At 43.6% G+C, this 15,155-nt stretch overlaps 1 protein-coding gene across 1 annotated transcript in view; it reads right to left on the minus strand.

Annotated features, from left to right (window-relative positions):
• Positions 1-445: 445 nt before the first annotated feature.
• The window catches only part of LOC308386193 (NACHT, LRR and PYD domains-containing protein 3-like), a 38,197-nt gene continuing 23,487 nt past the window's right edge, over positions 446-15,155 (minus strand). The window contains exons 7-10 of the mRNA XM_080865555.1: positions 13,981-14,148; positions 4,247-4,423; positions 2,822-2,995; positions 446-2,320 (exon numbers count right to left, since the gene is read on the minus strand). Coding sequence (XP_080721681.1) covers positions 2,308-2,320; positions 2,822-2,995; positions 4,247-4,423; positions 13,981-14,148 — 532 coding nt within the window. The 3' untranslated portion in view covers positions 446-2,307. The remainder of the gene's footprint in view (positions 2,321-2,821; positions 2,996-4,246; positions 4,424-13,980; positions 14,149-15,155) is intronic.

Genomic DNA, 15,155 nt, shown 5'->3' on the forward strand with positions numbered 1-15,155 from the left:
GGTCTTCCAACATGACAATGATCCAAAACACACCGCCCGGGCAACAAAGGAGTGGCTCCGTAAGAAGCATTTGAAAGTCCTGGAGTGGCCTAGCCAGTCTCCAGACCTCAACCCCATAGAAAATCTGTGGTCGGAGTTGAAAGTCCGTGTTGCTCGGCAACAGCCCCAAAACATCACTGCTCTCGAGAAGATCTGCATGGAGGAATGGGCCAAAATACCAGCTACTGTGTGTGCAAACCTGGTAAAGACCTATAGTAAACGTTTGACCTCTGTTATTGCCAACAAAGGTTATGTTACAAAGTATTGAGTTGTATTTTTGTTATTGACCAAATACTTATTTTCCACCCTAATTTACAAATAAATTCTTTACAAATCCTACCATGTGGATTCATGGATTTTTTTTTTTTCACATTCTGTCTCTCACAGTTGAAGTGTACCTCTGGTGCAAATTACTGACCTCTGTCATCATTTTAGGTGGGGGAACTTGCACAATCGGTGGCTGACTAAATACTTTTTTGCCCCATGTATCCCCTTTGTGATCCATGGCTTATTTGATCTGTGATGCTTTGTAGTGATCTTCATTAAAGGACAATGTTTTTCATATAGTGAAATTACTGTTGATAAGAATGCATCATATGCACTATTTGAATCTTCATTTGCAAAAACCTCATTCCAATTGTGTTCCTTTCAGTCCACCTGGAGGGCAGCAATGGCTCTTGTTGTTCTATGTCGTATCATATCAAATATTTGATTCTTTTGTTTAGTTTTAATCCCTTAGGTCTTGCACCTTCGGGGTGTTCTTCGTCCATGTTTGTTGACATAGCTTGCTGTCATAGAGTTGTTTTGCCAGCTGCTAACCGTCTTTTTACTGTCCTGCTCTCCTTGTGTGTGTACGCTACACAATTCAGCAGTAGCCTAACTCCACTTGAAATAACGCGCGAAGTCAGGATGTAGCGTCCAACTCCTTTTAATTAGTAAGTATTTCCTCATGGAGTGAAACTGAAATACAAATAACATAGCTAAAATTAACTTAGCATCATTAGCACGACAAAAATAGATTCCAATACACATCCATTAGCGTTAGCACACAACTACTAAAGTTTTCATCTACAGCAATTGTTTCCACAAAATATACATAAAATACAATCCTACAATTCAATACAAATTAAAACTTACAGACGGTGGTGTCGATGGCACAAACAAAAGGCAGATGTCGCTGGGTCAAATATCCCCACATGTGATCCGCTAGGAACTAAAAACATGGCTGACTTCCTGTCACTTCCCGAAACTGTTTTTCAAATTAAAACGAATTTCAAAATAAAATTAGCTCACTGCAAAGAGCGCCTATATTGCAATAAAATTAAGAGCGAAACATCCACACCAACTTTGCAGGAATAAAATATAAATAGTAAGACATCAGGAGCACATACAAAACAAGACAAAGGCACACACTGGAGAGCAAAGTGCTTGGAGGTAGTGCAAAGGACTTGGTGTGAGTGTGTCAGTGTCCTGAGTGATGAGGGTCACTCAGACCATGGCACAGATTGGTGAGGAGAGGTGAGTTTGTTAGCAGTCTGAATGGCCCAAAGGAAGAAGGGGCATCAGTGACCAACATATTTCCATCACTGTGACTGTGAAAACAATTTACCATTGATCAGTGTGCTTCCCGTTCCACTCTGTTATACTCTGCTAATCTGTCAGATGTGTCATTTTGTTAAACGTGAAGATAGCTGAGTGTCCTGCAGCAAACCAAATCTGCCTGTGGGTCCAATTAAAGGGACCTAAAGCTGTGTTAGTTAAAATTAAAATTCTGGGACACCAGCAGCTTTTTGGTGTAGACAGAAGTTTATTGTGAGAAAGAACAGAATAAAATTGAACATGTAAATACAAATAATGTTGATGGCACCTCTCCACTGACCATCTCCACATAAGATATCCGCAGCGCTTTCACTTCCCTATTGTACAGTTATAGATCAAAGGTTTAATCAGCTTATAACCAATGTCAACCTTCATTTATCTTTTCATCCTTATTTTTTGTTTTCATTACGATAACACAAGTTGAATCACACCATCATCCTATTACATTACAGTTAAAAGTTGGATTTCATGGTAATTAGTGCAACAGATTATTTTTTTTAACATTTTACATGACCTTTCCATCTAATTCTTTGTGCTTGTTGAGGTCTTCTATCTTCAAAAATCTGTGATCTTTCCCATTCACAGGATCTGTACACACAAGCTACTGCTTCTTCAGCCTCTCCATATCATCAGGACACAGGTCACTCTCTGTCAGCATACACAAGTTTATCAGAGCTTCCACCTGCAAATATACATAGACATTTGTGAACATGGGAAACGACTTAATTTTTTTCAGTGGAGGGGGGATATTTAGACATCAGCAGACAAAGTCAAACTAGCCTTCGCTTGACTGAAGGTATGACAGCTCGACCTCCACTTTAGACTCTTTTATTCAGATTGATCATTCTGGCTTCAATAGTCACTTTCCCCAAACCATCATCGACGTAATGCTACAAGACTGCTCAAATAAGTTCTACAGTTAATTAATGTTTCAATCTTAAATATGATTAAGCTATCTGTATCAATAGGTTATGCGCTACAAGCCTTTCAGGTGGCAGGAATTAAACATTACTTACAAATCTGTGACTTGATCCAGCTATCTACAAAGCTATACAAATATCTCACAATTACATGGGGAAAATCAGCCTCATAGGCTATAGGTTTACAGAAAATATTAAAAGAAAATACATACATTTAGTAATAAATGTAAAGCAACATGGGCACACTTAAACCATCCACTGACCTCAGAGTCTTCAGTCCACAATTTGGTTTCTCCACCAGATCACACAGCTGCCTCATGTCTGCATCTTTCAGTTTATTGTCAGTTAAGTCTAGCTCTTTTAGATGTGAGGGGTTGGATTTCAGAGCTGAGGCCAGAGCTGCACAACTGATTTCGGACAAACTGCAGCTATCCAGTCTGAAGAAAGAACATAAATTCATTAGACAAAGTTTCTAAATTAAATTACTCAGTGTTTCATATCTCTTCCGCACACAAGAAAGTTTAGAGAATATATATAAATTCAGAAAAAGAAAAATCCAAACAGCACATGCCAAAATTCTTTAAGAAATGCTTTGAAAAGTGTTGAAAGGTGTATCTCTATGTCTTTTGAGGCTATTGCTATTTTCCTATGAGATACATGTTTTTTACCTTAAATAACTTAAATGAATATCTTTTATTTTTTTTATTTTTTTTTAATTGGCCCAGCTTTGGCCCATGGGACCTCCCTGGGCTCAATCTGAAAGAGCAACATGGATCCACCCTCTTTTGGACCCACCAATCACAAGAGGAGCTATGGGGATCCTCTGCAGAATGAAGTAGGCAATGGTCAGGGGTGAAGTCCCTGGGGTTTTTAATCTAATCCAAAACTGGTTCTAGTGAAATCAATGTCACCTCTCTGCAATAGGTGTAGGCTGCTGGGGGATTCCCATGATTCACTGGGTGTCTCTTCTTCAATCACTATGTGTTAATAGACCTCTCTGCACTGAATCATATCTGTTATTAATCTCTGTCTCTCTTTCACAGCATGTCTTTAACCTGTCTTCCTTCTCTCTCCCCAACCGGTCACAGCAGATGGCCCCGCCCGTCCCTGAGCCTGATTCTGCCGGAGGTTTCTTCCTGTTAAAAGGGAGTTTTTCCTTCCGACTGTTGCCAAAGTGCTTGCTCACAGGACGTCATATGATTATTAGGTTTTTCTCTGTATCTATTATTGTAGGGTCTAGCTTACAATATAAAGCGCCTTGAGGTGACAGTAGTTGTGATTTGGCGCTGTCAAGAGGTGTTTCTCCATGCCACATTCCCTATCTATTTCATTTTGTTTATTCAGCCTTCTTTGTGTACATACAGTCTTTTGTTTGTTTTTTTTCTATTGTTTTTCATTTCTTTCCTTTTGTTGTTTTGTTATGGCCTCTGTATCTTCCATGCACTGTTTAGGTTTGACCTTTGCTGTTTTTCTGTGATTCCTCATATTTAGATTTTTTTTTTTATATACACTGATGTTTGGTTTTTGCACATCTTTCAAGCAGCCAGAAACCATTATTTCTTTAGCTATTTTTGCATTCTGTCATCCGACCTTGCACCTCTAATATATAATCTAAGAGAATTATTATAACATGAGCTTTGTGTCACCACAGTCTTTATATCATAAGTTTAAAAAATGACTTGTCTGACCTCAGAATCTCCAGTCTACAGTGCCGACTCTCCAGAAAACCACAGAGCTGCTTCACTCCTGAATCCTGCAGGTCGTTGTTGTGACTCAGGTCCAGTTCTCTCAGATAGGAGGGGTTGGACTTCAGAGCTGAGCCCAAAGGAGTACAGCTAATCTCTGACAAACAGCAGCCCATCAATCTGAATTAAGGAAATTATATTGCAGAATGACAAAGACATTTAATATAGGACTAATATAGGACATCCAAAAGCATTTCCATTCATTTCATTTTCATTCTTTGTAATCCCTCTGTGTATCCCCAGGTTAGTTTGTTATCTAGGTTTAGGTTTCTGTTATTATGCTTCCCCCATGTCCCTTCTTGTGTTGTCAGTTTTGTCTCTGTTTTTCACTTTCTTTTTGTGTGTCGAGGTTGTGTCTCTGCAATCTGTACTTTCAGCCTTATTTTGTCAGTGTCTTGTGTTAAGTTTCTGTTTTATTGTTTTGTAGTACTGAGTTTAATTATACTTTTTCTGGCCTTGTTGTCTCTCTCTGGTTCCATGTTTAGTCAAAATCAGTGTCTGTTTCCCCTTTCCTTGTGTATATCATCTGTTTTCTGTTTTATTCTGATAGCCACTTGTCCTGCATGCATCATGATCATTTTTGCTTCCCCTGTTTCCTCTCCTGTTTATATTGTCTGTATCTCTAGCTGTGCATTGTCGTGATCTCCCTTATTTCGCCAGCTGTGTGTCCTGTTAGTGTCCAGTGTAGTTTCATTGCTAATATTTCTCAGTGTATGTTTACTTCAGTTCTTTGTATTTTAGTTGCCTGTGACTGTAGTAATAAAGCTGTTTCAAGAACTCAGGCGGTCAGCACTCTGTACAGGCCAGTCAAATTGTTCCACACCAAACTCACTTATCCATATCTTTATGTGTCTTCGTTTCTGCACTGGTGAGCAGTCATGTTGGAGCAGAAAGGACCATCACCAAACTTTTCCCAAAAATTTGGGAGCATAACATTGTCATTGCTTCTTAATTCAGATCAAACTGAGGTTATTGTACTCGGCCCTGAAAATCTTAGAAATATGGTATCTAACCAGATTCTTACTCTGGATGGCATTACCTTGGCCTCCAGTAACACTGTGAGGTACCTTGGAGTCATTTTTGACCAGGATATGTCCTTCAATGCACATATTAAACAAATATGTAAGACTGCTTTCTTCCATTTGTGCAACATCTCTAAAATTAGAAATATCCTGTCTCAGAGTGACGCTGAAAAACTAGTTCATGCATTTATTACTTCCAGGCTGGACGACTGTAATTCATTATTATCAGGATGTCCAAAAAACTCACTGAAAAGCCTTCAGCTAATCCAAAATGCTTCAACAAGAGTCCTGACAGGGACTAGAAAGAGAGAGCACATTTCTCCTGTTTTGGCTTCCCTTCATTGGCTTCCTGTTAAATCCAGAATTGAATTCAAATTCATGCTCCTCACATACAAGGCCTTAAATAATCAGGCCCCATCTTATCTTAATGACCTTGTAGTACCATATCACCCTATTAGAGCACTTCACTCTCGCTCTGCAGGCCTACTTGTTGTTCCTAGAGTATTTAAAAGTAGAATGGGAGGCAGAGCCTTCAGTTTTCAGGCCCCTCTTCTGTGGAACCAGCTTCCAGTTTGGATTCAGGAGACAGACACTATCTCTACTTTTAAGATTAGGCTTAAAACTTTCCTTTTTGCTAAAGCATATAGTTAGGGCTGGACCAGGTGACCCTGAATCCTCCCTTATTTATGCTGCAATACACGTAGGCTGCTGGGGGATTCCCATGATGCATTGAGTTTTTCCTTTCCAGTCACCTTTCTCACTCACTATATATTAATAGACCTCTCTGCATTGAATCATATCTGTTATTAACCTCTGTCTCTCTTCCACAGCATGTCTTTATCCTGTCTTCCTTCTCTCTCCCCAACTGGTCGCAGCAGATGGCCACCCCTCCCCGAGCTTGGTTCTGCCGGATGTTTCTTCCTGTTAAAAGGGAGTTTTTCCTTCGCACTGTCGCCAATGTGCTTGCTCATAGGGGGTCATATGATTGTTGGGTTTTTCTCTGTATTTATGAAGTGCCTTGAGGCGACTTTTGTTGTTATTTGGTGCTATATAAATAAAATTGAATTGAATTGAATTGAATTCAATGTCTTGTTATGCTGAAGCATTAAGAGTTCCTTTCACTGAAACAAGGGGAACAATCTCAACTCCTGAAAAACCACTAACCCCACTCTGACTTCATTTGCTGCCATGTTCAATCACTTCCACTTTGTCTTGATGCATGCTCAATCATCTACGTAAGGAAATCCCAAAGAATTGATTCTGTTCATCTGGGCATAGCCTTTTTAGTGACCATTTCACCATCTTACAATGCTGTAACTTCAGCAATTCTTAACTGTCTGTGAATGGTACTCATGGCTAGTGATCCATGGACATGACAATTTAAATGCTAATCATCATGAAACTGACCTCACAGCTCATTGTTCATTCAGTGGTTCTAGTTTGTCATTATGCAAATGTACTGTTTATACAGGGAGTGCAGAATTATTAGGCAAATGAGTATTTTTGTCATGGTCCTGGGCCATGTTGGCCCAGTATTCTTGGTTCCTTGTATTTTCACTCCTTATTTAGGCCATGTTTTCTGAGGTGTCCTGTTGTGGTGTTCCCTAAGTGTTTTCCCTTTGTGACACTTACCCCCTTTGTGCCCCTCTGTGTATTTATGAGCTCTCGTCTCTCTTTGTGTTTAGTCCATGTTTCCCCCAGCCTGTTATGTCTGTGTTCTCCCCGTGCTCTCTCTCCTCCTGTCTGAACCTCTGTGTACTTCCTGTTTTACTTTGACAGTCTCTCGTCAGTATGCGTCATGTTGTGTTCACTCCTGCCCTGTCTCGTTATGTTTATCAGTGTCACCTGTGTTCCCCACCTGTGTGTAATCTCCCTGTGTTCTCTGAGTGTATTTAAGTTGTGTCTTCTGTCATGGTAGTTGCTGGTTCGTCTGTGTTGTTTCCCCTCGGTCTCCCTGCGTCTTCCCGTATGTATTTCCCCGGACCTCCCTGCATCCTCGTTTCTGGTTTGTGTTATTAGTTCTACCCAGTTTAGGTTTTCCTGTTTCATGGTACCCACACCGTTGCTGTTTGTATTTTCGGTTGTCAAATAAACACTCATCTGCACCAGAGCTGCCGCATTTTGGGTCCTATTTCAACTCCACACGGCTTGCCCCGCAAACCGTGACAGAACGAACCAGCCACCATGGACCCAGCGGCAGTCAATCCGTCCGAGGAGCTCCAGGATGACATCGGCTACAATGTGGAGATCCTCCTCCGGCTGTGGCTGGAGAATCCTCCGTACGAGCTTCGCCGCGCCGTGGAAGGTCGGCTACAACGGCTCTTTTCCGGCCTGCCATGGCTACTAAATTCACTTCCTCCGACCATGCAGGCTTTTCTCCGGCACACACCCCACCTTCTCTCAGCCACTCCCGCCTCGCTGCCCGACTCGCCGGATGCGATCTTGCCCGGCCCGTCGGAGCCGTCTGCGGGGAGGAAACGCCGATCGCGCCGCAAGCGTGCCACCCCACAGCTGGACGTTCGGACTTCTAATTCACCGGCTGTGGTGAGTGAGGACTGTTTTCCATCTGCGGACTGTATGACTGTTCATTCAGGGGCGGTGTTCTGTGCGGCAGATGACTTTGTGAACAGCATATCACCTCCCCCGCAGCCACTCTCAGCTCAGTTAGCTCCCCCGCAGCCACTCTCAGCCCAGTTAGCTCCCCCGCAGCCACTCTCAGCCCAGTTAGCTCCCCCGCAGCCACCCTCAGCTCAGTCTCCAGTGCCACCCTCAGCTCAGTCTCCAGTGCCACCCTCAGCTCAGTCTCCAGTGCCGCCTGTAGCGCAGGCCCCAGTAGCTCCAGTGCCGCCTGTAGCGCAGGCCCCAGTAGCTCCAGTGCCGCCTGTAGCGCAGGCCCCAGTAGCTCCAGTGCCGCCTGTAGCGCAGCTCTGGCTCCAGCATTACCGGTTCCACTCGTTCACTCCATGCAGGGAGAAAGCCTAAGTCCTACTCAAGGTGCTTTTCATGGTTCAGCCGCCATATGCACTGTTTGCCGCTCCAGGGCTTCCCCAGAGGCTAGGTCCCAGTCCTCAGCTGATTCTGGACCCCTGGAGTTTAAGCAGCCACCTGGGAAGTGCCCTGTGTCAGTGTTGTCTGACACATTTCCTTCATGTCTGCCAGTGGACTCCATGCCTGCTGGCTTTGTGATGGCTTCTGCTGGAGGGTCCAAGGGGCCCGTCCAGCCTTCGTCTCGTGTCTCCGCTGGAGGGTCCGAGGGACCGCTCCGGCCTTCGTCTCGTGTCTCCGCTGGAGGGTCCGACGGACCGCTCCGGCCTTTGTCTCCTGTTTCAGCTGGGGGGCCCGAGGAGCCCGTCCAGCAGCCTTCCTCGTCAGCTGGTGGTTCCGGAGAACCACACCAGCCTCATGCCTCGTCGGCTGGAGGGTCCGAGGGGCCCGTTCGGCCTCCTGTCTCCGCTGGAGGGTCCGAGGGGCCCGTTCCGCTTCCTGTCTCCGCTGGAGGGTCCGAGGGGCCCGTTCAGCCTCACGCCGCATCAGCTGGAGGGCCCGAGGAGCCTGTCCAGCCGCCACCTGCGGCCGCCTCGTCGTCGCCTGGTCCAGCTTCATCCGAGTCTTCGTCGTCGCCTGGTCCAGCTTCATCCAAGTCTTCGTCGTCGCCTGGTCCAGCTTCATCCGAGTCTTCGTCGTCCCCTGGTCCAGCTTCATCCGAGTCTTCGTCGTCGCCTGGTCCGGCCTCATCAGAGTCTTCATCCTCATCTGGTCCGGCCTCATCAGAGTCTTCATCCTCGTCTGGTCCGGCCTCGTCAGAGTCTTCATCCTCGTCTGGTCCGGCCTCATCAGAGTCTTCATCCTCGTCTGGTGCGGCCTCTGCTTCTGCTACGCCTGGTCCGGCCTCTGCTTCTGCTACGCCTGGTCCGGCCTCTGCTTCTGCTACGCCTGGTCCTGCGGCTGTTATGCCGCCGCCCAAGCCTCGTTCTGCACCTCGATATCGCCGGCCATTTTCCGGGCCACCTGCTGGACGTCACCGCCGTCGGGGTCGGCCACCTGAACTGCTCCGTGGTCTCCTTCGTCGCCGCCGCTGCCTTCCGCACGGCCGGTCCCCGGACTGCCATCGCCTGAGTGGCCGCCGCTGCCTTCCGCACGGCCGGCCCCCGGACCGCCATCGCCTGAGTGGCCGCCGCTGCCTTCCGCACGGCCGGCCCCCGGACCACCGTCGCCTGAGTGGCTGCCGTTGCCGTCCGCACAGCCGGCCTCCCGAACTGTATCCACGTCGCCGCCGTTGCCGTCCGCACGGTTGGCCCCCTGAACTCTTCTGTTTTGGACTGTTTTGGGCTGTGGTGTGTTTCGTTTCATTGGTTTTCTTGGGTTGGGTCTCGTGTTTTGTTTTTCCTTTTTGTCTTTTGGCCTTCTGGTGCTCCTGTTTTGTTTTGCCTCGAGCCCTCCGTCCTAGACCCCCGCCGCCCGCCCTGGTCGGGTTGTTTTCTGTTTTTTCTGGCTGTTTTTCTTGTTGGGCTGTCTGGAGCCAGCCTTTGAGGGGGGGGGGGGTTACTGTCATGGTCCTGGGCCAATTTTGTCCACATCCTCTTCATGCATGTTGTCTTACTCCAAGCTGTATAGGCTCGAAAGCCTACTACCAATTAAGCATATTAGGTGATGTGCATCTCTGTAATGAGAAGGGGTGTGGTCTAATTACATCAACACCCTATATCAGGTGTGCATAATTATTAGGCAACGTCCTTTCCTTTGGCAAAATGAAGGACTTGAGAGGCTCAGAAAAGTCAAGAATAGTGAGTTATCTTGCAGAGGGATGCAGCAGTCTCAAAATTGCAAAGCTTCTGAAGCGTGATCATCGAACAATCAAGCGTTTCATTCAAAATAGTCAACAGGGTCGCAAGAAGTTTGTGGAAAAACCAAGGCACAAAATAACTGCCCATGAACTGAGAAAAGTCAAGCGTGCAGCTGCCAAGATGCCACTTGCCACCAGTTTGGCCATATTTCAGAGCTGCAACATCACTGGAGTGCCCAAAAGCACAAGGTGTGCAATACTCAGAGACATGGCCAAGGTAAGAAAGGCTGAAAGACGACCACCACTGAACAAGACACACAAGCTGAAACGTCAAGACTGGGCCAAGAAATATCTCAAGACTGGTTTTTCTAAGGTTTTATGGACTGATGAAATGAGAGTGAGTCTTGATGGGCCAGATGGATGGGCCCGTGGCTGGATTGGTAAAGGGCAGAGAGCTCCAGTCCCACTCAGACGCCAGCAAGGTGGAGGTGGAGTACTGGTTTGGGCTGGTATCATCAAAGATGAGCTTGTGGGGCCTTTTCGGGTTGAGGATGGAGTCAAGCTCAACTCCCAGTCCTACTGCCAGTTTCTGGAAGACACCTTCTTCAAGCAGTGGTACAGGAAGAAGTCTGCATCCTTCAAGAAAAACATTATTTTCATGCAGGACAATGCTCCATCACACGCGTCCAAGTACTCCACAGCGTGGCTGGCAAGAAAGGGTATAAAAGAAGAAAAACTAATGACATGGCCACCTTGTTCACCTGATCTGAACCCCATTGAGAACCTGTGGTCCATCATCAAATGTGAGATTTACAAGGAGGGAAAACAGTACACCTCTCTGAACAGTGTCTGGGAGGCTGTGGTTGCTGCTGCACGCAATGTTGATGGTGAACAGATCAAAACACTGACAGAATCCATGGATGGCAGGCTTTTGAGTGTCCTTGCAAAGAAAGGTGGCTATATTGGTCGCTGATTTGTTTTTGTTTTGTTTTTGAATGTCAGAAATGTATATTTGTGAATGTGGAGTTGTTATATTGGTTTCACTGGTAAAAAGAAATAATTGAAATGGGTATATATTTGTTTTTTGTTAAGTTGCCTAATAATTATGCACAGTAATAGTCACCTGCACACACAGATATGCCCCTAAAATAGCTAAAACTAAAAACAAACTAAAAACTACTTCCAAAAACATTCAGCTTTGATATTAATGAGTTTTTTGGGTTCATTGAGAACATGGTTGTTGTTCAATAATAAAATTATTCCTCAAAAATACAACTTGCCTAATAATTCTGCACTCCCTGTAAGGTTGGAAACCTGCAGTCAGCTGAGACTGAAGAAGTCACTTGGATGAGTGACGAAATGCTTCTTCCACTGAAAATCCTATGTCCAGATAAACAGAATCAATTTTTAGCACTTTCACTTTGCTATAAGCAACCCATTCTGTAACAAATGTTTACAAAAGCAGTCTTCATGTCTAGGTGTTTGATTTTGTACACCTGGGGAACTGGAGGTGATTGGAACACCTGAATTCAATTATTTGGATGGGCTGAATATTGTTAGCAGTATATTGCACGTCATACCACCAGAAAGGTGGTATGACTCTGAAGCTGTTATCTCAACAGATAGCTGCAAAGGAAATTTCACTAGCAACAGATTGCACTACATTAAAAATTATTTGTAAATGTTTTTTATACTTTTTTTTTAAATTACGCTTCCTCCAGAAGCAGAGACTACAATAGTCTTTCCTCAATGAGTCAATGACACACTTCCAGTCCAGTCTATTAATAAGGTGAACACCCAGGTATATGAAGCCCTCCACCATATTTACCATTTCTCCAAGGTTAGAAATGGTGTTCAACTCAGGCTTGGGCCTCCAAAAATATCTCACCATGTCTTTTTCTTCTTGGCTTGGCTTGGCGTCCACTTCTCTATTCAGTTTTCACAAATGATCTGCCGTATGTCTTGGATAAATCTCATCTTGTAATGTATGCTGATGATTCCACCATGTTTTATTCAGCCAGTGGCAACTCTGAATTGACCAACGTATTGCAACAAGATTTGCTGAACGTGTTTTACTGGCTAAGTAAAATTAACATGATTTTAAACATCTAAAATCTATGTTAATAGGAAGTAGAGTACGCTTAGTCACAACTAACCCACAACTAAATCTTTCCATAGCTGGAATGGTAAATGGCCTGTATTTATATAGCGCTTTACTAGTCCCTAAGGACCCCAAAGCGCTTTACATATCCAGTCATCCACCCATTCACACACACACATTCACATACTGGTGATGGCAAGCCACATTGTAGCCACAGCCACCCTGGGGCGCACTGACAGAGGCCAGGCTGCCGGACACTGGCGCCACCGGGCCCTCTGACCACCACCAGTAGGTAACAGGTGAAGTGTCGTGCCCAAGGACACAACGACTGAGACTGCCCAAGCCGGGGCTCGAACCGGCAACCTTCCGATTACAAGGCGAACCCCCAACTCTTGAGCCACAATCACCCCAATGGTACTAGAACAGGTGACCCAGATTAAATTACTTGGTGTTACTATAAACCACCACCTTTCATGGTCTCAGCACATTGACTGTGTTATTAAGAAAATGGGACAGTGCATAGCTATGGCTAGGAAATGCTCCTTTTATATTACTTTTTCAATTATGAAAGGTGTCATTAATGCACTAGTATTATCTCATCTAGAGTACTGTTCAATCATTTGGTCAGCAGCTAATAAGACAGATCTGATCAGACTTCAGTTAGTCAAGAACAAGGCAGCCAGATTAGTGTTAAGGTGTTCAAACTATAGAAATATCTATAACTTTCTTTGCTTTCAAATAAGCTAAATTATACTATGGCTTACTCGTATTTTTTAAGAAAGCAATACTTTTAAAGACACCATATTTTTTTTCTGCTCAGTTGCAGTATCCAGATGAAATACATAATCATAGTACATGATTTTCAACAAAACACAATTTGGTAACTCCTCAACTTAAAAGTTGAGAAAGTAAACTGCCATCGGTCAAGAGAGGTAGCCCTCTGGAGCCTAAGACTGGCCAAGCCGAGTTTAAAAAAAAAAAAAAAAGTAATGACGTAAGATGTTAAGGTAACAAGTGTGCAATAGAGGGCAGATGGGGCAGAGTTCATCAATATTGAGACAAAACAGGATGTTTTCCAGAGTAATGGTATCTTCTCCTGGCTCAAACTAAGATTGAAGATGTGCTGTAAAAATGGACCTTCCATGACCTTCCAAGCTATATAGTTTGTCTTCCATATTTCCAACTATATCCATCACATACTGTGTATGCTACCATTGTATATAGTGTATTATCTTACTTTTTTCATTGATTGTACTTAATTGTATTTTTGTATTTCCTTCATATATCTGTACCTGAGCTGAGGTGAGTTTGGATGGGTCCTAGACTTAAGGTGTTAAACACATTGGCTCTATTTAGGTTTCCCACGGTTTAATAGTTCTTGTTCTGTGATCTTTTTCATTCCTGACCACACATCTTTCGTTTTCCCTGATCTTGTTTTCTGCCTGTTTTTGTAAATAATGTACCACTTTATAATATACCTCCTGTCCCTATAATGGTTTTCTCTTTTTCTTTTTATTGGCTTTACCTACAATGGCCATAATACTATCAGAAATACTTCAGAGATTAACCAATAAAAAAAAATGCCCTGGTCTGAATTCTTCCTGACAAAAAAAGAAGGTAAGTCAGAGTAAATTATCACTTCGAAGACTTCTCTTATATTAGGGTTTTAAATGTTTAGCTTTTGGACTGAAACGGTCAAAATACTATGGTTTAGTATCATATCAGTCTTCTGTCAGTTTAGTGCCAGCACAACAAAAACACAGTTTCTGACCTCAGAGTCTCCAGTCTACATTGCCGACTCTCCAGAAAACCACACAACTGTTTCATTCCCGAATCCTGCAGCTTGTTCCCTCTCAGGTCCAGATGTTTGAGATGGGAAGGGTTAGACTTCAGAGCTGCAAACAGGCAGCTGATCTCTGACAAACTGCAGCTCCTCAATCTGAATAAAGCATAGGAAGTATTATCTGTTTAGAGATGAAAAAGATCCAGAATGTAGAAGTTGAACACAGAAGCTGAAAATTAAAATTCTAAATGAAGTATAACAAATACCAAAATATAAACAGAACAATGAGTGAAACAAATTAATGACTGTATACTTCTGTTTCACTAAATATGGAAATATTAAGATGATGTTCCTATGAGATATATATGTAAGTATGTGTATATAAAAATAAAGGCGTTGAAATTTCAACTATGCATGGATTTAAACATGCAAAAGTTTGGGCAACCTTGTAATGGTCATTATTTTCCTGTATAAATCACTGGTTGTTACAATAAAAAATGTCAGTTAAATATATCATATAGGAGACACACACAGTGATATTTGAGAAGTGAAATGAAGTTTATTGGATTTACAGAAAACGTGCAATAATTGTTTAAACAAAATCAGGCAGGTGCATAAATTTGGGCACCACAAAAAAAGAAATGAAATCAATATTTAGTAGATCCACCTTTACAGAAATTACAGCCTCTAAACGCTTCCTGTGGGTTCCAATGAGAGTCTGGATTGTGGTTGAAGGTATTTTGGACCATTCCTCTTTACAAAATATCTCTAGTTCATTCAGGTTTGATGGCTTCCGAGCATGGACAGCTCTCTTTAACTCACACCACAGATTTTCAATAATATTCAGGTCTGGGGACTGAGATGGCCATTCCAGAACGTTGTACCTGTTCCTCTGCATGAATGCCTTAGTGGATTTAGAGCAGTGTTTCGGGTCATTGTCTTGTTGAAAGATGCATTGGCCTCCAGAAACTGCTGATGCTGAGTGGAATCCATGTGTCCCTCAACTTTTACAAGATTCCCAGTCCCTGCACTGGCCACACAGCCCCACAGCATGATGGAACCACCACCATATTTTTCTGTAGGTAGCGGGTGTTTTTCTTGGAATGCTGTGTTCTTTTTCCTCCATGCATAACGCCCCTTGTTATGCCCAAATAACTCAATTT

This window comes from Rhamphochromis sp. 'chilingali' (assembly GCF_963969265.1).
Source record: "Rhamphochromis sp. 'chilingali' genome assembly, chromosome: 18".
NCBI classification, from domain to species: domain Eukaryota; kingdom Metazoa; phylum Chordata; class Actinopteri; order Cichliformes; family Cichlidae; genus Rhamphochromis; species Rhamphochromis sp. 'chilingali'.